Genomic DNA, 23,380 nt, shown 5'->3' with positions numbered 1-23,380 from the left:
TGATGATGGCTGCCAAAAAACGAAACGTCGTGTGGCAAATTTGAATCCATCATCGAATAGCTAGGAAAAAGTGGCAATGAAAAGGTGCTTTTAGTTTTGGAATATCTCTTCAAATAAGATTAGAAATAAATAAAAACAAAAAATCAAATTTTCAGTTTTTTTCGGATATCTTCGGAAGTACTCGGAAAATCAAAATTTTTAAAACAGCATTTGGTTGAGCTTTAAATTGCGCAACTTTGCCCCAATTTAAACTTTCTCGTATCTCTTATAGTTTCCGAGATCCCAATGGTGAGGGTCGAATTTGAATTACCCTGTATATAAATATATAAACAATCTTTATTTTCGATAGAAAAAAGGCTATCGACCACTTGGCCTTTCTGCCTATGTTTACAATGGGATTTTTTTATGGTTTTAGTATACATGTTAACTTATTTCTAATTGTTTACAATTTATTTAAAAAAAAAAAAAAAAAATCTTAGTTAAAGTGTTCTAGTAGGGTGGCAGTGGGAAAGAGGTAACGGGATTGTCTGGTTTGTCTTGTTATGCACAGTGGGTTTATTATTGTCCAGTTGTTTGGATTATTCTTCCATTTGTTCTGTACAGAAAAACAATATATTGATATTTCCATAACGTCACTCTATCAGTTAATCAGGGACCGATAATATAATATAATAATATCTATATTATTATCTTCAGTTTCTGTTTTCAATTAAGATGACAGTGTCCACATTAATCAAAAAACTCAATATAGCCAGTGATTTGCATTTACCAATTCGAGTATAACTTGTATTGTTGTTTTAAGATATTTTACCTTTACGAATAAATTATGACTCTTTGAACTAAACTAGGTTGCTACCGGTTGTGATATTTTATCTTCTTAGACATTAAGTGCTGTAGGATTTTATTATGCTCGAAGCAGCCTGTTTTTTCCCGGGTATAAATTTTCTCCCTATGGTCTTTCATATGTAAATTTATTACTAACCGTTCTACTCTAAATAAGACGGCGTTTTCAAAAAAATAGACGTTTATCAGTCCCAAGGGAGGCAATAAGGCTCGCGAGTATATTGCCTACTTTGTATAAAAAGATGTTTAATACGTATTATGAACTAGCTTCTGTAAATCGTGTAAACCGCTCAGAAATGCTTTTTTGTCGCGACAACTTCGAGAGCAAAACTTTAACTCTCTTCACAAATAAATTACTTGAAAAAAATTAAACTCCCAGTCCTAACCAGAAGGCTTTAAAGGAACATTGCAAAAAGGATTTATCAAAGTACCTGACTGAAACTCTTTCCTAGTTCGACTTTCAAAGTGCAATTCCTGTCGCTGGCCTTTGAACCCGAAGTGATAAGGCGGGCGCGGAAGGGATGGAGACCCATAAATTTTACATCAGCCATAAAGGGCGTTTAATAAACTAGAACTGCGATTTACGAAGGGATGGAGTCGTTAAATATCGCAGGTAAGTGACTAGGATTACTTTACGACACCTCCAAATGGCCAATAACCGGTCATTAATTATCATTTTGTTATTAGTATTATATGTCAATTTACTAGAAAAATGGGTTTTATTACTTTTTAATAGTTCATACACGTTGTGATTAGTTTTATAGAGCATATTTACCAGTATTGCAAAAGCTTATCGATTTCATTGCCTAAGTGTATGAAACCGAACTGTGATCTACGAATTTAGGGTCACCAGTAATTAATCAGCAACCAGTATGTGATTTTTTCTAAAGCTTTAAAAACAATATATTTTTGTAATTTGCCTCCTGTTCTTTATCACAGTTCTTTCACCATTTTCTTCTTCTGCTTCTTTTTCCTGTATAATATTTTGCAACAATACAAAGATTCAGAACACGTTGGTCTTACCACAATTGATTTTTAGCTCATGAAATACTTGAAATTAACAAAGTTCAGAGCAGTTTGTTAATGGACAGACATATGAATGAGTTATATCTAAAACAATTAAAACAATAATTAATGAATTAAAAATACATCCAAAGAACGACTTACCATTGTAGAATGCAATGTTTACCAGTAAAATTTGAATAAAGTCAATAAAGCTCCCACATTAAATGTTGGTCTTAATGAAATCTAGTTAATGCATCTAGCGGCTTTGTGTTAAAAGACAAACCGAACAACAGGTTGAAAGTTTCCTACAATTCTCTTGTTACGATGCATAACTTCATTAATTTAACGACTTCCCTGGAAAATATAAACATCAACTGACGTCAATGAATAATATTTACAGCAGTGTCACGCCATGTATAATTTTCAGTCCCCCAGCAAATTTTAATATTTAAATTTCTGGAATTTATTATTACACTCGTTTGGAGTTTATTGTAACGCTACTAAATTTAATTAACAAAATTGTGAGTGTAAATATCAAGCACCACATGAAACGTTTAAGCGAATTTTAGTGTATATCAGAAGCGTTAAATTAATTAATTACGGAAAACTGATTCGTAATAACTTCGTTACAAAGCAAACAATCCAAAAGCAAGCCCTCCGATCGCTCGTTGAACTCCGATAAGCGAAAGTTTACTTTAACGAACTACTTTAATCGAGTTAAGTCGATTTGGTGCCTACGTAATGCGCTTCAGCGTTGAATAAACACAATTATTCAAGACTTGCATTACTGAAAGGATAATTCGCAACTTTCTGCGAGATTAATTAAACGCGATTTTGATGAGAGCGGATCTGGTTAACATAGATATCTAGATATAGTGTGATCAGATATATTGTCTAACCGAAATATGGTTGTAAACCGTCAGAATCTGATTTACCTATTATCTATTTTGGCTTCAAATATACAGCCAACTCCATAAGAGGAAATACTGAAAATAGTCCAACATTTCCTGGTCAGCGCGACCGCCAGACTTAACTCTACCTGACTTTTCATTTTAAAAACCAAGTTTACGTTCTCTGTTTTGCAACTTAAAATCAACTTTTGAGAGCAAATCCGCAGAGCATTTAATGCCATTTAGAAGCAGAACTAATAACCAGTCTACTTGTGTTTTTAACTAAATATGATACTGACGGTGTTCAATATTTTCAATGATTTATGTATTGATGATACTGAATCAGCTAATCTGAGCAATGCTTTTGAAATAGTGTCTAAAAGCAAATTTACACAAACTGTTTAAAAGCGACCAAAAGATAAAACAATAGTCAAATCAGTAGACATTTAAGAAATGTAGAGAAATTTTGACTGAAGTCACACCTTCTGCTGAACTAATTCTCTGCAGAGACGCATTAGATTAAGCTAAAGTGGAACAAGATGAAAAGTATGAAGATTAAAGGATTATGCTTTTTAGACATTTATATTTTACGTTCAAACTGCTCAAATTCCTCGTTTTTACTGACCACAAGCAAATCACCTACGTTTCCTAGTAAAAAAAATGTACACCCAAGCAGTTTTGTTACTTACATTGAACAATTCTTACCACACCAACAACATTAGCCATGTTCAGGGTTTAGACAATATTGTAGCAGAATAAATCTTTCCAAAATCGAAATTTTCAGCAGTGGACGCAGCTAGGCTGAATGATGATGATGATGATCATGTTTTGACGTGCCCAGCAAACTAACTTCTTGTTTGTTCTACAAAAATTTTTAGGCATCATTTACATCAAAACTATATATCCTACGATCCCTAAACACTAAGTCGGCCTGCTGGACTAAAGTTATGTCAACAACTCTGTTCCAACTACAGATCATCAAAAAGCTTTAATGGTTCATCATTCGTTTGCACAATATGATCCAATAAATATATTGCAAACCAGAAATTCCTTCATGAAAAAACCTCCATGGAGGAACGATACTAACAGAGCTTAGTAAACCACATCAAGCCAGTACCTATTTCTGATTATACTTTTTGTACTGTATTTACTGGATTCCAGTCTGAATTTAACTCCAATAATCACTTTTTAGAAGGAAATTTAAAATTTTATATGGACCCTATTCAAAATGTTTAAGATATTTTAATCAAAACAAAAGAAGAAATTGACATCACATTTTGACAATTCAAATTGACAAATTGTACAGGCAGAAAAAAAAACAATTAGCTGATCATCCTATACATATGCGTAACTAAATGATTTTTTACTGTCGAGTATCCCACTTAACAGTGAATAAGTTACAAGCTGAAAGTGAATTAACTAAACTTTCTAATGTACTTTTGATGGCTGAACTTCGTCCTTTAGGGTCGTGCTTTCTTGGAATCGTTTAAGATTTAACGCCTGGTATCATTTAACGATCTCGAATTTGGGCCTACGCTTGATATATGGCTTCTACATGTCTGGATAATGAGTTTGCGGTCTAGATATTTACAGTTATGCTGAAGATTTAAGACAATGCATCATTGTAATTAGGGATGTAGGTAGAGGAGTTAGATTTAAGCTAGCTAGTTCATACTAAATCGGTTTGTCTCGTATGTTAGCAGCAGTTTTCGGGACATAAAGTACTTAGTTTACGTATGCTGGTACAAATTTGGTAGAAATTGAATTTCTACGCTAGAATGTAGGTTTTTGGTCAGTAGAATGAAGGATTGCTTGATTAATATTTTTCAGTTTAAGAAGACAAATCTACTTATTGGCAAGCTTCACTTCGTGCAGATCTTAAACTGCAAAAGTGATGTTGCTACCATAATAAAACAATCAACAATGTACTATTATCCGGTCATAGACATTAATAGAAGTGGATTATACTTGTAATGTTGTAGTTGTTATATTACTGTAGTTGCAATATTGACCAAAGTTATTATATTTGCCTAGTTTGCGAACGTCCCACGTTAATAGTCACGCAGTTTAATTTCAAACCTGTTGTAGTGTTTAGAGTTAAACAGAAATTGTTTTAATGGACCATTGAATATTTGTTTCACTAATTAGCCAGAATTAATTGATTTTGTTTTTTACTGTTAATTAATTTGCTGACTGGACGGGCTTTTAAAGTGTTGCACAATTTTACCAAGTGATACATTTTAAGCTAAAAAGACAGCATTAATTTAAACAGCTTGTATTTTGTAAATCCTTAAACAGTTTCAACTTCCTTCTTGTTTCGATTTCAAAGCAGCCATAGCGGCAACTAAAGCAGCCCCTCTACCGCTTCCATCTTCCGACACCATCAATTCAAACTGATGATCACTTTCCATTAGTTCGTTCATCTTCTCTTTCATCAATCGTCTGTAAAATACGTGCTATCAGTATTTACCTTACATTACGAGGGTGTCGGTGAAAATTATTGGACCACAAATTAACCGTTTCAGACTAATAAAAGATCTCGAAACTAAGCGCACAAATGAAATTATAGTCATCAAATCAGATGGTCTTTAACCGTTGAAATTAACACACATTCCGAAGAGACTGTAGCTATTTGTTTTGGCTTTCTTGTTTGTGCTTTACCGCTCTCAAGTAATTATCTAAATTACGGCATTAGTATACTTTGATTTATTTTCTTTACTACATTTCTAGTCAGGGTGTCTGAGGAAAACAAATCATTCTCAGTAAGGAAATGGAGAAAAAATGAAAATTTCGAAAGTTTCTGAGCAGCACAGTTTTTCTGTTCAGCATATTGAAGTTTCTTAACTGCTTTACAGGCATTTGGAAATCTTAGACGGTTCTAGAAATTGTTGGAGGCTTTTAGACTAGTTATAGAGCATTTGGAAGCTTCTAGCATATAGTGGTTCTAGAAATTGCTTTTAAACTGTTCTAGAAGCATTCTGAATCTTTTAGATTGTTTTGGAATCTTGAGAGCTTACCAAGACTGTTCAAAAACCTTTTAAAAGTTTATAAATTGTTTTGAAAAGTTTTCGACTGCTTTATAAATATTTTGGAGTTTCTATGGTGTTTTGAGAGCTACTGATATGTTTTCAACTACATCATGAGCATTTGGAATGTTTTTGGACAGTTCAAAGAGCATATTGATGCTTCTGGACAGCTTTATAGGCATTTGGAAATTTTAGACTGTTCTAGAAATTGTTGGAAGTTTTTAAGCTACTCTAAAAGCATACAGAATCTTTTATTAAACTGTTTTGAAAACTTAGATTAGCTGAAGAACATTTGGAAGCCTTTGGACTGTTCCAAGACTTTTTAAAAGCTTCTAGTATCTAGAAACTTTTGAAATATTTTGAGGAAAAATGTATATTTTTATGTATCTATTAAACTATACTAGTCTAGCGTTATAGCAAGAACTATTATAAATTTATTTAGAAGTCAACAAATTTGTATATAATTCGTATGTTTTTGTCTTTCACAGGCTTTCGATATCTCAGTATAACAAGAGTTACAAATACCACTTAGAATTGTCCAATGACCCACTGTGTTTATATTATAAGTTGGTTTTACGAAATACATGGCAAAAAAGCACAATTTTCGAGTATAGATTGTGTACCTAAACACCTCATTTTGGGTGTATTTTGTCAAACCACCGACTGAGGCTGTTTGCGTAGATAAAACTACTTTACCTAAAGTAAGGGTGAAACTTGTAAACGGATCCATCAATACCAATTACAATTTTAGGCTCGTTTACTTTCTTGGTCAGCACACAGGCACTTGCTGCTGCCAAATGTGCTGATCTTTTGGATACAGCTTGACAGATATACCGCAAATTGATCATATCCTGGTCAGTAGGGTCTTGAACACCTAGAAACAGTCGTTACACTAAAAACACCAAATATTACTTATTACCATTTACCAATTTTTGCAAAAACTTCCTTCATTTTGTCGTAGCTGCCCACAGGATCGGTTTCTATATCCGATATCATTGCCGTTTCAAATATTCCGCTGTGAATTTTACTAGTAGTTTTAAGAAAATGTGTGTAAAGAAAAACTTACGTTTGGCTGAAAATATCAGCATGATTGTGGTCGGGGTGTTGCAACATTAAACCATCATTGATGAATTTTAACGTGTACAATCGTACCAGTTCCCCTAGATACATTCCAGATATAAGTTTTTCATACACTTGCTTTCCAGGATTGATACTCTCAGCGTCGATTTGTTTATCCAAATCTGTTCGCATAAAGTCCAAACACCCATCATCTCCAAATGCAGCAGCTTCCAAGTTAATTATTACATGCCCAGATCCCATGTCAGGTTCATCAAATAATTCAGCGTTAGCTTGAGTTTCATAATAGCATCCATTATGACCGGTTCCTATAATAAGTCCTATACGACAAGCAGGATTTTTCCAAGCACATGACATTAAAGTTCCTGTGGTATCATTTAGAACAGCGCAAACATCAATTTTTGTGTCACCACGTCTTTCTATTGCTTCCACTAATAGTTGCACTACATCTTGGCCTACTACTTCTGGTATATTAAAGCCTTTAGTCCAACGGACTAGAGTTCCTGACCGTAAACCTTTTTGCACTAAAGGAAAACTGAACGTAAACCCTAAAGGCAACACCTCATCTTGCAGGTTGTGTTTATGCACAAAATCGGATAAGCAGGATGCTATGTAGTCGAACAGTTCCTGTCCAGTTCCAACCATCAATTCATGGGCAATCGCATAGATATCGGAAGTTAAATCACATTTCCCCACATCCAAATCCACCATAAGTATACGGAAATTCGTTCCTCCTAAATCCAACGCAAGAAATTTACCTTGTTCAGTTCCAGTTGGTAAATCTTGCACGTATGTAGGAAAACACTTTATGATCGCTGCGTCATGAGTATCTTTCTTAAGTCCCTTTTCAATATTTTCCAAATACAGATCCATGATTTGTTTGAGGGTGTTTTTGTCTAAATTGAACTGCTTCAATGCCTCTTTTATTTCCGGGCTGACTTTGTCGTTTAGAAATTCGTCTGGTCGTTCTCCTGCTAATGGATTACAAAGCTGACTAGGACATGCCATGATGTTTACACGAAAAAATTTTGAATTTGCTAGATTTGTAAATTTTTGACTAGAGTTTTGACATAATGGTTGACTTATTAACGTCAGTGAAAACTTAAACGGTGTTTCACCCAGGTGTAGCTATATTGAAGAGGTAACCACTAAAGAAGAATGTGACATAGTTATTAGGAAAAATATGAACACAAAATTCGTGGACCTAGTGTTCCTCATGCCCTTGGGATATCGTATAATCAAATAAGAAAGAAAAACATTTTTTAATTTTGGATACTAATTAAATTCGATACTGTTTTGAAACGCATCTACATGAAATTAGCAGTAAAAGCAGATTTGGTTTAACAATCCCATCAACTGTTGTTAGTTTTAGTTTCTCATTCTTATTCTAGAGGATTTTGGTTTTTACCAAATTTTCTGTTAATGTTGTCGTTTTCGAAATAAAATCAGACATAAACATTGCAAGTTACAAAAACTCAATGGCTGTATCAAGCATACGGTTGAAAATAGAGCAAACCGGCTTTGTAACATGTATGTTGATTTAGTGCGGCATATATCAAATGTTGATGACAGTTAGCAGTAGTGACAGAGTTGACAAGAAGACAGTTTAGTTTGTTGATGTTAGGAACCTCACGATTTTTATTAAAGTTTATTAAGAATTAAATTATATTTTTTTCTTTAATAAAATTACAGGTTTAAATCTTCTTGTCTTACCGTTTTAAGAACTATGCATTAAAATCACAATTATAGGTCTTTTTAAAAATGTTTAAATTAATGGAACAAATCGTTTTGTGGTAAATTCAACCGTTTTCTTGGTACAAATTTTCAAATATGGAAATTTCAATGCGAGACGATTACGAGCAATGGTTACCCTTTTGGTTCATTTGTTTAGTGTTCAGCCTCGTAATAAAAGCAAGGCGGCGTTTTTTTGCTGAAAACCAATTTTGTAATTTGGATGTGTTTCCCGGGAAGGGAAAAATAAAAAGCCCCAAAAACTGACCGTAATTCATCAGAGCGTCCCTGAAATACAGGCAAAATGAATGTAATTTCTGCTGTTATCGCAGAGGACGCTGCAGCCTGTGAATCACAATTAGGTCAGCCAGGATAATTTGCATCGAAATGGGGCTCCTCGTTCTCTTTTCCTCTAAAAATTATTATTTTAATAATTACTTTTTTTTGGAACAAGTGAGCAACGTCAAGTGAAACGGTATTCGACAATGTGTCCCCAGTCATCTGAAAACGAAAACCAAACATTTAACGCCTCGTTTATTGACTATTCTCCCCGTTGTTGTCGGTGAAATTATGCAGGAATTTGTGCAGGCAGGTTCATGAATATTTAGCTGTGACCTGGTTGATTATTTTTGATTACGCTTTTATAGAGCTTAAAAAAATGTGAACGTTTGAGTGCGATTTAATTCGTAATTTAAATTTAGGAGCAGAAAAATACGTCTCACTAATTGGCACAACTGATTTTATGGTTCATAAATTTGCAACTAATTGAAAATGTTGTTTTAGATTGTGACTTTATGAATATTTTGTTTTTCATCGTTTTTTGTGATTTCGCGTATATTCTAAATTAATATGAAACGTTTTGATAAACCGTATTGTATGCAAAATATACATTATTGTTATTTTAATACATGCATTTTTAATTGGACATAGTATTATCAAAGATGGAATTAAACCCGGTGATAATATGTGCATAAATAACATACTAAATTAATAATAATAACTTTTGGACAAAAATATGTTGTGCTAAACTATATTTGAAAGTTGCGTAAATTTGTTTTGACAAATAATGTGTCCCAGGAATAATGGGTACATACAAATAAGTGTGATATTATAAACCATTAAAAAATATTTGCTATTAAAATAAATATCTACTTCAAAAATCCTTCTGGGTTTCAATATACCGGGGGAATAAACAGAAATATTTTTATAATTTAAATAAAAATAAGTAAAGCTAAACAAATAAAAAATAATTAATTTTTCTATCGTACATCGTTAATCCAATCGAAAAGGCGAATTAAAGTAAACATTATTGAATTGCGAAAGAATATTAGTCAAGGAGAAGAGATGACAACATATTCGTAATTGGGAAAAGTTTTCAAATGTCCTAAGAGATTAAATTAAAATTTTTGGAAAAATTATCTATGAAAACCAGTATAATATGACAAAGTTGACATGTTTGGTTGAATAGATTAACTGTAGTAGTAACTTGTAGTAGAGTAACTTAAATTGACTAAAATGAGTTTTTCTTAAATCAGCCTGAACATGCAAAATATCGAGTCTTTCAATTCACCATCTTAGAATTCACCACAACCAGGCAAATAAATTGGTTTACGCCGTTAATTCTGCAATAGTTTGCAGGACAAGGATTCAAGTCTATCAATGATAAAAATGCTGTAAAGTTTTTGGTTTTAATATAAAATGTGTAAATTTGATCGATTGTCCGTGCAAAAAAAAAGTAATTTAAGTAATGTCAACACAAAGTTGTGTAGTGTCAATCGTAGATTTGACGTCACTGTAATCTTATCTTTGACACCCTTTACATATATTTTTTTGGAATCAAAAAAAGCCAAAAACAGAACTCCTACATGAACGTAAAAACAACACGTAATGGTAATTAGGGTCTATTTTTCTTTTCTATTAAAGTGCTTTGAAAAGATATTGGGCGGTTACCGTTAAACTTAAACTGGTCATTTGTAGGCTAAAGAACTATTGCGTGTAATCTTACAGCTAGTGATTAGGGCGTAATAAGTTTCCGGGTTAAAAATAATAACTGTAATTTATCATAATTATAGTTAGCATGAAAGTCGGCTATTTAAAAATCACTAAGAAAAGTAATATACTTTTGTTGTTCTTTCAACCCACATTGTTATTAATAGGTTAGAATTAAATTAGAATTTTACGATACCTATCGTGTAGTTATGAATTCATCGTGTTCAGAACGTTTTATTAATAGTAGGGTAGTAAATAGTAATTTTTTATATTACTTTAATAATTTTTTTCCACTACTAACATGACGTACTATTATTGACCGATTAGTTTCTTGAGAAATTGATTTTCTCTACCTCAATGGTCATTGTTCAACTAGGTCAAAAATAGAGTCTAATCTCTAGTTCTAGAGTCTGGCACAAACACAACAAGAAAGGAAATATTATTGACCTAGGTAAATAATAATGTCAATGTATGACATATGACATACATATACTTGACTGGACAGAGACAGATAAATTATGTTTATTTATGTTTTATAGTTCAGTTAGTTTACAATTATTAGATTAACTGAATAGTTCATAAGAATTTAATATTTGTTAATTATTAAAATAGATAAAACCCTGAAAACTGAACAGGCCGGATAACTTCGATGTGTATTTACAAATATTAAAAATTAAAAAATACAAGGAGAAAAATCTTCTAGAAATTATTATGCGTAAACCATCCTCATGATTACTGACCTATTTTTGTTTAATCAAAAAGTAATTCTCATATTGTACCAATTTTCAGGCTGATTTGTCTCCGGTTAGTAAATAGGCTTTCAGAATACGCATGAATATTATGGCAATACGCGTGAAACTCGAATGAACTGATGAAAATTACTTACAGTTGCAATTCGAATATGGTATTCGAATTAGCAATTACTGGTCCGAATTACCACGTATATTCGATCTGCTTGCTTTGATATTATTGAATTAGCCAGCCAAAAATAATATTATCCAGTTCGATTTTCGGATATAACATTTATACAAAGCTGCATATTAATGACTTTTCTGGTAGGTTTGGAAAAAAATGCTGGAACACATCAACATTGATTTATAGGCGGACATCTTGTCCACTAACATACTATTATACAGAGTGATCTAGAAAAAAGATACCATGTCACACCTGCTAAACTGCTCGCTAAGTCTGCCCAAAAAGACAAAAAAAATCATTATTTGAATACTTTAAAAATTGTGTTTGAAATCTGTAGGAAATCCAGAAAAAATTAAAATTAAGTTCTGACTTTAATCGATATTTATTCTTGATTCTACAAGGTGGTGGATGTATTTAGATTTTTAAAACTCAATCAATCCTCCTCAAAGCATTTTAGGTCTCCAGGTATAATTTAATTTGAATTGATAACATGATAAAAATTTCCAGAATTAAATGACAGAATGGTAATAAAGCCATTTACATTTGTGGTATAATTAAACTAACCACAGTCTAAAAGTTGCCAGCATTTCTAATAAGACTCGTTCCTTTCATAAAGAAATTTAAGGCACAAGCTAAGCCCAAAAGTAATTTTATCCATTTTATCGGATATCCTTGCCGGATCCGCGTTCCCCGAGCAACTTAGCGAATTTTTTCGTATTTCATGTTTATCTTTTTCATAGCATACACTCAAGGGTTCCTTTACGTTCTTCCTTTTTTCCTTTTCATACATATCCGTTTTGATAAATAATGTAGCAAGCCAAGTTTCTGTGTAGCAAACAAAAATTAGTCGAAATTAATGAGCTTCCTTTTATCCTGAATTTCGAAGGAAAATTTAATAATTCTAATTATTAAAGTTTGTTTAAAGTAAAATTGGATACAACGTAGAAGTTAAAAGGAATTTAATAAACAATACAATATTGGTTTTTATAAGAAAGCTTAGTGTTTTTAAAACTGCCTATAAATATTACAAAAATCGAATATTTTTCTTAACTCAAAATTAATATCCCAAAAAACTCACTTTGTAATTAAAAATAAATATTTCAAATATCTAAAAACACTTTTAATGTATAAAATGTTGAAATTTCTGATTTCAGATAGTAAAACTGTTATTAAATATAAACAATTTTTTTATGAATATGTATTTCAATATTAAATTGAAAAAATACTTAATTAAGCAGTGTTTGCTGATAGAAAATAACCATTTTAACGACAGACACAGACGATATAAAATTAAATTTTCCTCTTTCAAATAAAATAAATTGATTAAGGCAAGTAGCTTTTTAATAAAGTTGCCCAAAAAAGAAATAGAATGATCCAAAATGAACTTGGAAAATAAATTGTGTTACGAGTTCCCCGCTCCCCTTTTTCCTCTGCAACTCTAAATCCCCGAGTTCAAGAAAACCCCGGATTTTCTGCAATCAACGTTATTACAGTGCCGTCTTATGAATAAATGTGTATCATCAACAAGCATGTTATGCAACTGCTATTTTTTAAAGAGATCGTTTGTGGCTTATGTAAACCATGTGATTTAAACGTATCTTATCTCAGACTAGAATTAGAGATTAGACTCTATTCTAATGACCATCAAAGTAAACAAAATTAATTTTTCAAGTTACTAATCGGTCAATAATGCTTATAGTATTAATATGACAACTCAGAGTCTGGAGGAAGACTTCCAGACAGGACTTTTGACTATTCGAGGCCAGAAAGTAACCTTCTGGTTATAATTTAATTACTGGAAAACAGGAGTAAACTTTCACACCATTTTTTCTTATAAAATTTTAGACTAATGGATTTTCAGATTAATGGATTTTGGTAGGTTCGGTAGGTTAAACGAGAATTCGAGTTGTCTCTAATTATCTGAATTTATAGAATATTGTACTTTGCTAACTTTGAGTCCATTATGAAGTATGGAGTTATGTTTTAGGGAAGAAGTTAGTTTCATGTAGGTCCGCCTTTAAAGAAAATAAAATAAACATTGAATTGAACATTGACAGACAAAAGTTTCAAAAAGAAAGTCAGAATGTTACTAAATTAGCCGAGTATATCAACAAATTTTTTAAAAATAAACCGAAAATAATACCAGATAAAACATTCCACATTGAGTAACATTTGGTCGAGTTCATGTTAATTACAGTATAAAAACTACGACCTGTCAGCAAAACTGGATTGTATCCAATTTTTACAATTAATCGTAAATTTCTCTAAAAGTAACAAAACCATCTGCAACCCGTTTAAAACCGCCGAGATGTAAATGTGAAAGCAGACGTAGCCGTCGAAAATACAAACAAAATTTTTTGGTACAATCGTTAGGAATTTTTCATAACGATTCTCACAACCGAAACTTTTTTCATCAGTGCCAAACAAAATTGAGAGATATTTACGCCTACATTTATCACTCTTCGAAAAACCCTTTATTATTCCTGAATTTAAAATGCAAATGAATCACTCCCGCCCAATATTTGCATCTTTCACGAGCAAACTGATTCAGTTTTAATATTAAATTTCAACTTTGCCCCACAGTCAGGAGAAAAACCAGCCGAAGAATTTCAGATTAATTTTTAATGCTCCGTATGTGGAAAAAAACTCCCTTTCCTGTTATTGAAAAGGAAGTTTTTCCTATCGATAACGGTTCCGGCTCGGAATTGAATCCGCGTCTGTTTATTCGTTTCAATTTCAAATATTTGAGTCGTATAGGATATTCGTTCAACTGGCTGGCATCGATCAGGAAATTATACTGTTTTTATTCTATAGTTTTCAAAGGTTGCTTGATTGAGTGACAATCGAAATCCTTTCAATTTAGGTTTCATGCACTTTACCGACAGCAAATATTATATGGTCAGCTTCAGTAGAGTTCTTATAAATCAAAACTTTTTCCACCACGATTACTAAAGTTGGATTTATATGGAAAGTTTTAGGATTTACCGCATGTCTTAAATAATAGTCGTTCGTAAGCAGTCTACGTTCCCATCAGATAGATTTGATAGGAAAAATATACTGGGTCAATCACTCAGTCTACATTAATTATTATAATAGGGCAGGATTTACTAAATTTGATATTAAAAAACTCCAGACCTTCATCGCTTTAACATTTGCAATGTTGTAGGCAGTTTTTTACTTGAAACGGAAACTTTTAACATCTATTAGATAGTAAACTCTTGACATTTCTTAGGACACAGGACGTTAATTGGGAAAACGGCTAAAAAGGAGATATGGACGTAAGCAACACTTGTAAAATAGCGACTGCTTAAAAATTCAACTTTTTTGCACGCTTTTCTTTCCTACCCTGTATAGTACAGTTGTAGTCTATTAAAGTCAAAGTTTTTCCCATCAGTCAAAAGCCAATAAATCAAGCTAAATATGAGATCCAAACTGTATCAAAATCTCTTGGGTTGTTTCAAAATGGCGAAGTTTTAAAATGACACCGAAAAATTACGTTTTCGGTTAGGATGGCGCGCAGTTTATTTGTGATGGTGTAAAATAACATGTAATAGCCTGTAATAAAACTATACTAAAAGTGCAAACTCCCAATAAAAGTAAATGGGACTGAAGGCCAAATAACGTACGAACTATGTTCCGCACGTGTTCTATGTAAATATTCCGTAGAATGTCTATTTTAGACAATTGGATCAATATCACTTTTCAAGTGTTTTGACTTGAACTTCAATACCGGTACAGTAAAATTATACTCAAAAACTGCAAAATTTACTGTTTTTGTCTTGTTGACTGAGAATTGGACTTTCAAGACACTTTTCCAGTCTTATGATGTGAATTTTAGTTTCTTCAGTTGACTTGAACAGTTGTAAAGCAAAAATTTACTATAAAAAACTAAATTCTCTTACAAATTTTTAAATTCTCTTTGACATTTTCTCAAAAAATTAATTTTTGACAATTTTCCATTTCTAAATTTGTTTTAATTTGTTAAAATTGAAACAAAGTTTGAGGTTCCAAAGTGTACGACAAATTATACGTGCTGTTTGATTAATTCTCGGACAGTTTGATTAAAAGTAAGTAAGTTCAACGTAACAAATCATGTGATTAACTTCATGTTGACACTCTCACTTTATTAGAATTACTGTTTTTTTTTTAATTGAATTTAAATAGTAATATCAAATAACTTCAAACAATAATAATAGTAATTGAACACTAGAAATGTCAAACTGAACTGAAGCTTTAAGCAACTGAAGAAGGTTTGATACTAGTTTCATATAAATATTTATCCAACAGCTCAACAAACAACATCCATTAAATACAGGCCCATATATCTTTATTCCGACGAAGACTTTTTGCGGCATTTTTAGATCCAACAAAGGGAATTCCGTTAAAAGAGAAACATAAAAAGCAAACAAAGCCAAGATGAAAAATGGAATATTGCGAATAAATCTGGTGGGACGATTCTAAGCACGCATAACTCAGACCTAAAAACACAAAAGATGACCGGGAAGTCTCAAGCAAAACCCTGTGCACTACCCTATAAATTTCTTAAGCAACTTCACTGAAATGATGCGCAACAAAGGACGTATGCACAACGAGGTGTAGCATTGCCCGAGGGTACATTTACAAGGCAAAGGCTTTGATATCGTAACTTCTCAAGTTTTTAGTCGACTTGGAGACGATTCTATGAGTAGAGAGAGGGAACTAGAGGAAATCAATTCCCGCTTAATATGAGCTTCAAAGTGATTTATAGAACACAGGCCTCGCTAGTGCAATTTAATTTCCACCGCGCTTTTCATATATCGGAAGATGCGGATATTAGCATTGGGAAGTGCAATTTACCGACTAGCTTTCTCACGTCGGTAAGTAAGATTACTTTATTGCGAAATTTCAGCTGCATGAAAAGCAATTAATTAATATTGTTATTGCTTTAAAACAGGAGAATCTAGAGCTACACTCTTAGAGTGAATGGGTTTCAATATTGCCACGTTAATAGAATGTAAGTGGGTGGTTTCTTTGACGGGTACAAATAAATTATTTATAGGACAAACAAGGGGCTAATTGATAGGGTACTAGAATAAATAGCCTGTCATTAAGGAATTAAATTCCATAATTAGCACATCCCTTGGCAATATATCAGGTTTGGAGTATGATACCGTCATTCATCATTTATTACCTGTAACATGGTTGTTGAATATGCAATTATTATATTAATTATTAATCTGTAATGAGTATATTTCATAATATAGATGGCACAAGTGGCGAAAATACAATAATATTTGATTTTAGCATACACAATGGTTTAATGATTGAGTAATTCAAAACCATTGTATTGATCCCTGAATGGTTTTGCTTTGGTCATAGAATAAACACAAAACCAATCTATTTGGGTTTTGTTGAAACTATTATGATTTGCACTTAAATTAGCAAAAATTATTAGTGGACATAGGTCGTCAAACTAAAGCTGTATTTTTTGATTGATTTTCAGATATAGTGTGTCTAGGATAAGGAGGGCCACTATGGGAATCTTGAAAACGGTTATAGATACAAATTTGGTTAAATTAAAGAAAAGTTGCTAATTATGGCCTTAATAAAATGGCATTTAGAAAACATTGTTTTTTTGGTTTTAAGATATTTTGAAAAAAATGATTTTTTTTTTATTTTACGTTTCAATTTTTTGTGACGTTAATATTGGTCCCAGATCAAAATTCATGACAATTCTTTTCAGCCACTCTTAATGCTCATTAAAAACCCTGGCGTAATCAGTTTTTCAGACGTTTTGTCTTTGCGAAACCATCGTCACTTTCATTTTTTGAAATACGGTCCTGCTGGTTTTACGATCGTATTTCTATTGTGGATAATAGTATCTATTATCTGTTGAAAGTAATGGTGGTGTGGTATTCTCTCATTTTGGTCGTAATTTTCTACACGTCCATACCAATTTCTAGCAGATTATATTGTCAGAAAGATTTTTTTAATTCACAGGTTGTATGTTGCATGTTTCTTAACCTTTTTGGCCACCGCACATTGCTCTTTTAATCCAACCGAAAACATGAAGATTTTAATTAAAATTTGAAACAAGGGGTGATTAATCGCTTTCTTGTTGATCTTTTTTTAAATTAAGGTAGACGGATGTTGTTACCCTGTCAGATTCAATAAGGTATTTCTTCTTCTGACCGTTACACTTTCTTTCTTTGAGAGCAAAATTCAGCTGAAAGTCAAATTAAGTAATTAATTTTCAAATTAATTGTTTTTTTTTTTAATTGTATTGTTTCACTTTTTACAACCATAGTTTTTAATAATTAACGTGCTTAAGTAAGTATCCTAGTTAACCTTAACGTAATTAAGTTTTAATAATTAACGTGCTTAAGAACATTATTTTAAAGACATTACACAGTAATTACTGGAACTAATTTTATTGCGCTCCTACATTTTTAGCAGAATATCGTTTTTTATAGTTCTACTAAAAAAAATATCAAATCCAATTTTTGTATAAAAAAGTTATTGCTTTGTGAACCTGCCATGTTTATAAATATTCAATGGTTTTGGGCCTGTGTGCAGTTCATACTGCGATATTAATCATAAACCCGGTAAAATTAATCGACCGTCAATGCGTACAATGTCAATTTTTGTTTCAGATTCAATAACGTGGGGCTTATATTGCAGAAGCCGCATAGAATGCTTTTGATGTGCAGATTATGATAAAGGTAATTTTTAGAAATAGTTATTTTATTATTTGGTTAACTGACTATTGAGACTGTAAGGTTTTAACGAGCGATTTGACCGACACAAATCCAATTTTAAAATATCATTTAAAAGTATGTTCAAAACTGTAAGGCAATTAGACTAAAACATGGTTTTAATTGGATAAAACTAAGTATATTTTTAGCAGTGTTTTTTCAAATACTATTACAGCAATGAAAATAATTGCGATTTTACTCCCTACTAAAATTATAAATAGAAGATGACTTAATTTCTTAATAATTAGATTTTAAAAAACTCTCCTTAATTTGTATTTCTCTGAGATTTTCAATTAAGATCGTGGAATAAATATTATCAATAGTTTTTTTAACTATGCCAGATGCTTTCAGAATTATTATCAACAGTTTTTCTGAAAGCAACTAATTGCCAAATGCAGAGTGATTTATAAAGAATAGAATTCATCAGTCATGTGACTGATCACGTAAACACTCTGTATATCAGGTATGCGCTATCCAGGATGGATCCAGTACCTACACATTTCATCTCAACTAAACTAAGATTCAATATATGAAGTTTGAGGTTTTTTGCAAGTAGTAGTAATCATAGATGTAACTAGCAATTATTGGAACAACACCAGCTTAGATTGCGTATTTGAATTTGAATTTAACGTAGATTGAATCTGTTAATTTCAAAGTCAATTCCGACCGCCGTTATCCTACCAATTTAATTAAGACAACAAAAGGGCGCATGATCAAACGATTAACCAAACAACAAATTACCGAAATCGAACCATAAACGAGGCCAGATATTAATAAATACAGTTTCAAACCGCCTCTCTTTGACTAAAGCTCTTTTTGTATAACGTAATTTGTTCCGGATTGATTTGACTACTAGTTCTAATTAATTTTGAAGCGAATTTTAATGGCGTGCCAGCCTAGTTAATCGTTAACTATTGACCTACTTTTGTTGCTTTTAATTTGTTTAGTTACAACTTGCTGGAAGGTAAATTTTAGTTTGTAGTAAGTTACGTGTATACCTCATTTGCGAAAGAAAACTTTATGGCACAGTAACATCTAGTCACCTTAACTGCAGCTTGGACGAGATCCTCTTATGAAAGTTTCCTTAACTAGACCTGAAACTTTAAATAAGCAATTACCAAGCAGTTGCATAGCCATGTGGGAATTGTCCACTGTTATCGCGAACTATCCTAGTTAACCTGCAGCTAGCGTAGCGTAATTTATAGTTCAAGTTTACTAAATATCGCCGGACATGATTTGATAATGGCGACGTAACCCTTTAAAGGGAAAATCGGATGTTTTACGATGGCCGCCGGCTTTGCGGTTCGGATAACGAAAGTTTCTACTCAAAACTTTGGCACAACCGATCGGCAATTATCTAGATAGGATTTGCAATTCTTAAGCTTCGGCCTATCGAAATAGTTAATTTAGTTTTAGGGGATTAGACGACGGATATGTAAACAGATTGATTGGTGAAGTTTTAAAGTGAAACAAGACAGATTTTCTAAATATTTTAAAAAAATAAAGAGATGAAAGACGGGAAACTAATTTGAAAATATAGAAAGGAAATTGGGTCCGAACAATTAAAGTAATATAAATGTGCTAAAGAACAAAGCAGCAGAACCAGACCAATTGCCAGAGATTAATATTATGTTAGAATTAGTCAGTACAGTTAACAGAACAGAAATAATACCAAATAAATGGTTGCTATCAACCTTTATAATAACTCTTCCAACTCAATAAGCCTAATGTCACACAAAATTCTGTTAAAAATGGCCCATAATAGAATATTTGCGCTCAAAATGTTCTGTAGACTACATTAAAGCTTTTTATAAAGTAAAACACAACCAACTCATCGAAACATTAGTACCTCAGAGACATAAGAATAATTTCAAACGTGTACTATGGACATAACAGTCAGAAGAAAAAAAATACCAAAGTGTATACTTTTACCAATCCCCAGCCTTTCCCTGTACTCAGAAGATATAGTAAAAAGAGCACTTCATGAGCAGGATATAGGCATTAAAATAGCGATGTGACAGTAAATAATCATAGATACGCGGACGACGCAGTTCTTTTAGCTATAGAACACGTACACACATGTGTAATCTACATTGTAAAACCACTCAGTAAGTGTAGGACATAATATCAGAAAAAGAAATACAAAGAGGTGTACGTCAAGAATGTATACTTCAACACGTACTCAGAAGGTATAAAAAATAAAGCACTTAATGAGCAAGACTTAAAAAAAAAAATTAATAAAACGGTGGAACAGTAAATAATTGAAGATGCGCGGACGACACATTATTTTAGCTAGAACACATAAAGATCTACTGACGCTAACTAATAGAATAGTCACAGTCAATAGTGAAAAATATGGACTATCACTGAAAATAAGGAAAAACAAGCTGATAACACAAACACCCCAAGACATTCGCTGGATATATGTGAAGAATAACCCTATTGAAAGAGTAAGAGAATACGAATATCTAGGCACAACAATTAATGAAAATAATGGTAGCTCCCAAGAAGTACGAATCAGAATAGAATAGGCCAGAAGCACATTTGAAAGAATGAAGAGGCTTTTCTGCGGTAGAAATTGAAAATTTCAGCTAAAAATACGACTGATGAGATTACCATCTTGCTCTCTATCTGCTTGCTGCTATCTGTACTAAACTATGGGATGGAGGCATGAAAGATGAAGGCAATTTACATGAGGAGACTGAAAGCCTTTGAAATGTGGATATACTGGAGTCTATGTCATCAATGTCTCAAAAGTAAAGATCATTCTGAAAATTGCCAATCTTCGAAACGGACAGGCACCTAAAAGAGAAGTTAAAAATGTATATTTTAAAATGTTTTGTTAAACAAAAATATGACAGATGTGTTAAACGCTTGTTATAAATGGGCGCAATATAATTCTACAACAAGGGTGAATATGATGTCCCTATCGCACGAGCGGTTTGAGAATGTCGCCAATATGGACAATCTGTCCGAGTTGTACAGTCTATTTTTACGACTAATTACCAAATTTCAACGAGTAATAAATCGCAAACACCCAGTTTTTAAATGTTTTTCTACGTAACTCTGAAAGCTTGGGATATTAATTGAAAGTTTGTATCAAAAAGTACTTGTATAAAAGTTTTTACATTTTTGACAATTATACGCACAAACAGTTGATGTCCTAAATAGTTTCAAAATCGAAACCACGAAATGACTTACGAACAGTCTTATCAACTATATTTATCCAAACAGCTAATTATCAAGAAAACATTTTGCTTATTTGACAGTTGTCACGTGACACAAAGCAAGGTCTTGAACTGCCAGTTGCGTCCCAATTATAAACAACGAATGTTAAATGGTTTTGTAACCCCAAAATCACTTGTCACACAGTTGTCACTTGACACAAAACTAAGTCCTAAATTGTCACTGACGTCACGTTTGTACCAAATCCAGTCCTTGCAAAATGTATAGTTTTGTCTAAGTTTGACGACAATATTTTCTTAAATTTTGAAAATTTTCGTTAATTGACAGCTATGGCATAACTGTCAAAATCGAGCCAATGGAACTCTAGAAACTCTTTTGTGAAAGTGAAAAATAACATTGGATATTTTGTATTGCCTTCAAACCAGAATACCTCATGGAAAGCCCAAATATGGATTTTCTAATATTTTGATAGTAACAAAAGGTGTTTGCAGATGGTCATTTGTGCCATATCCTGCCGCCTGTTTTGTCGATTAAAGAAAAAATAGAATTAGGAACAAGAGTGAACTATTTTGTGTGATGTGATGGCAGAAAAAGTATCGTATTCTACTCACATGTAATGGCTATCCTTATGAATAGCTATCATTACATGATCGTAGAATATACAATTATTACACTTTTGGGATGCGTTACTAAAGTACATACATTTAACCAATACTGATACAAATAAAATCCCTCTCGTAATTCAAATTTTTTCAAACCGAAACAAAACGGAAACCATTTTTGATGTACAAAAAATTATACAGATCCGGCAGGTTTAAAGTTCAGTCGTATCACCGAGTTTAAAACGCGGATAAATAAATCTACAAAGTTGGTTGAAACGGCGTGAAAGTTTAATTGAAGCGGAACATTGAGAACTTTTTTAATATATCATTACAATAGAATTGTGGTTTGGAGCTCCAAATGTCGATTCTGCAGCGTAAAAGCGTGGAATTGCTTGGTTATGCAAAGTGCCAAAAAACTGCAGTTTTTGGCAAATTACAGCTTTTAAAAAATAACTGCATAGTTAATCAAACTAAGTGATTGCGTCATTGTGTAAATTACCTGCAACTACGCTTGATTAAAGCTATTTCAGGTTTTGCATAAAGGTCACATTTTTGCAGCTATCCACTCTAAGACTAATCAGTCGAAATAACCCGTCGCTTTTGTCATAATGATAAATGAATGCGTCAAAATGAAATTCAGATCTGCTCCGTCCCATTTCAATTAAGGAGGAAGCGATTTCTTGTAGGTCTTCTTTTAATAATCCAATTTTAACTCTAATAAATTCCAGCTTTTTCTTTTTGAAGACCATTTTTTTCAATAGCTATTGTTCCGCCTGCATTCGAACGGCAAGGCATAAATTTAACCAAAACATCAGGCCACTAACCGGCATGACGATTTGAAAATCTGCTTTAAAGCCATTCGGCTATTATCGTTACGCTTTTATCATTTAAGCCCTGCGTGCTCCCGTGGGACCGCTAACAGGCGATATTAGAGCGAGAGAAATAAAATTCCTGTAAAACGTTTTGGTAATTTAACTGCAACGCTTATACGCCACGTACAATTTAATACAATCTATATGAACCGGATCGATATTTTATATTAAAAATCGTAAATCTTTTTTTTAAACAATAGGTTGCGGACACATTGATCTGCTACCGCAATAAATCATATTTTACAGGCCCCTACCGCCATATAATTCCACATATATTTCCCAGTCCCTTTTTCAGACGTTGCTAGGCTGCTTCGTAAATAGGCCTTCTGGGCAAGTTAAGTCATATTTTATTACGCATTTCATCAGAAAAGCCAAGACAGGCCGACGGGGCATCGGAAAGAGTTACAAAGAAATCCTTCTTTGAATATGACTCCCTGAGGTAGTATAATCAGAAACCGTCAACTCAATTTGCATTTATAAACCCATTTCTATAAATCAGTTTTGACAAAA

At 32.6% G+C, this 23,380-nt stretch overlaps 2 protein-coding genes across 3 annotated transcripts in view; one reads left to right on the top strand and one right to left on the bottom strand.

The window, feature by feature from the left end:
- The window catches only part of Nlg4 (Neuroligin 4), a 204,534-nt gene that overhangs the window by 37,369 nt on the left and 143,785 nt on the right, over positions 1-23,380 (top strand). For both annotated transcript variants that reach the window (XM_081976990.1, XM_081976989.1), the window contains one exon: positions 18,109-18,177. The gene's annotated coding sequence lies outside the window, so the exon portion shown is untranslated. The remainder of the gene's footprint in view (positions 1-18,108; positions 18,178-23,380) is intronic.
- LOC145728049 (hexokinase-2-like) lies at positions 4,998-7,938 on the bottom strand. Its single transcript, XM_081977977.1, has 4 exons — positions 6,831-7,938; positions 6,691-6,779; positions 6,461-6,638; positions 4,998-5,180 (listed from the first exon to the last, which is right to left on the bottom strand). The coding sequence occupies exons 1-4, from the start codon at positions 7,847-7,849 to the stop codon at positions 5,039-5,041; spliced, it is 1,428 nt and encodes a 475-aa protein (XP_081834103.1). The 5' UTR covers positions 7,850-7,938; the 3' UTR covers positions 4,998-5,038.

This window comes from Ips typographus, linkage group LG4 (genome assembly GCF_016097725.1).
Source record: "Ips typographus isolate SLU linkage group LG4, UJ_Ityp_2.0, whole genome shotgun sequence".
In the NCBI taxonomy this organism is placed as follows: Eukaryota; Metazoa; Arthropoda; class Insecta; order Coleoptera; family Curculionidae; genus Ips; species Ips typographus.
Note: the sequence above shows the minus strand (reverse complement) of the source record. Positions and strands in the feature narration are given on the sequence as shown.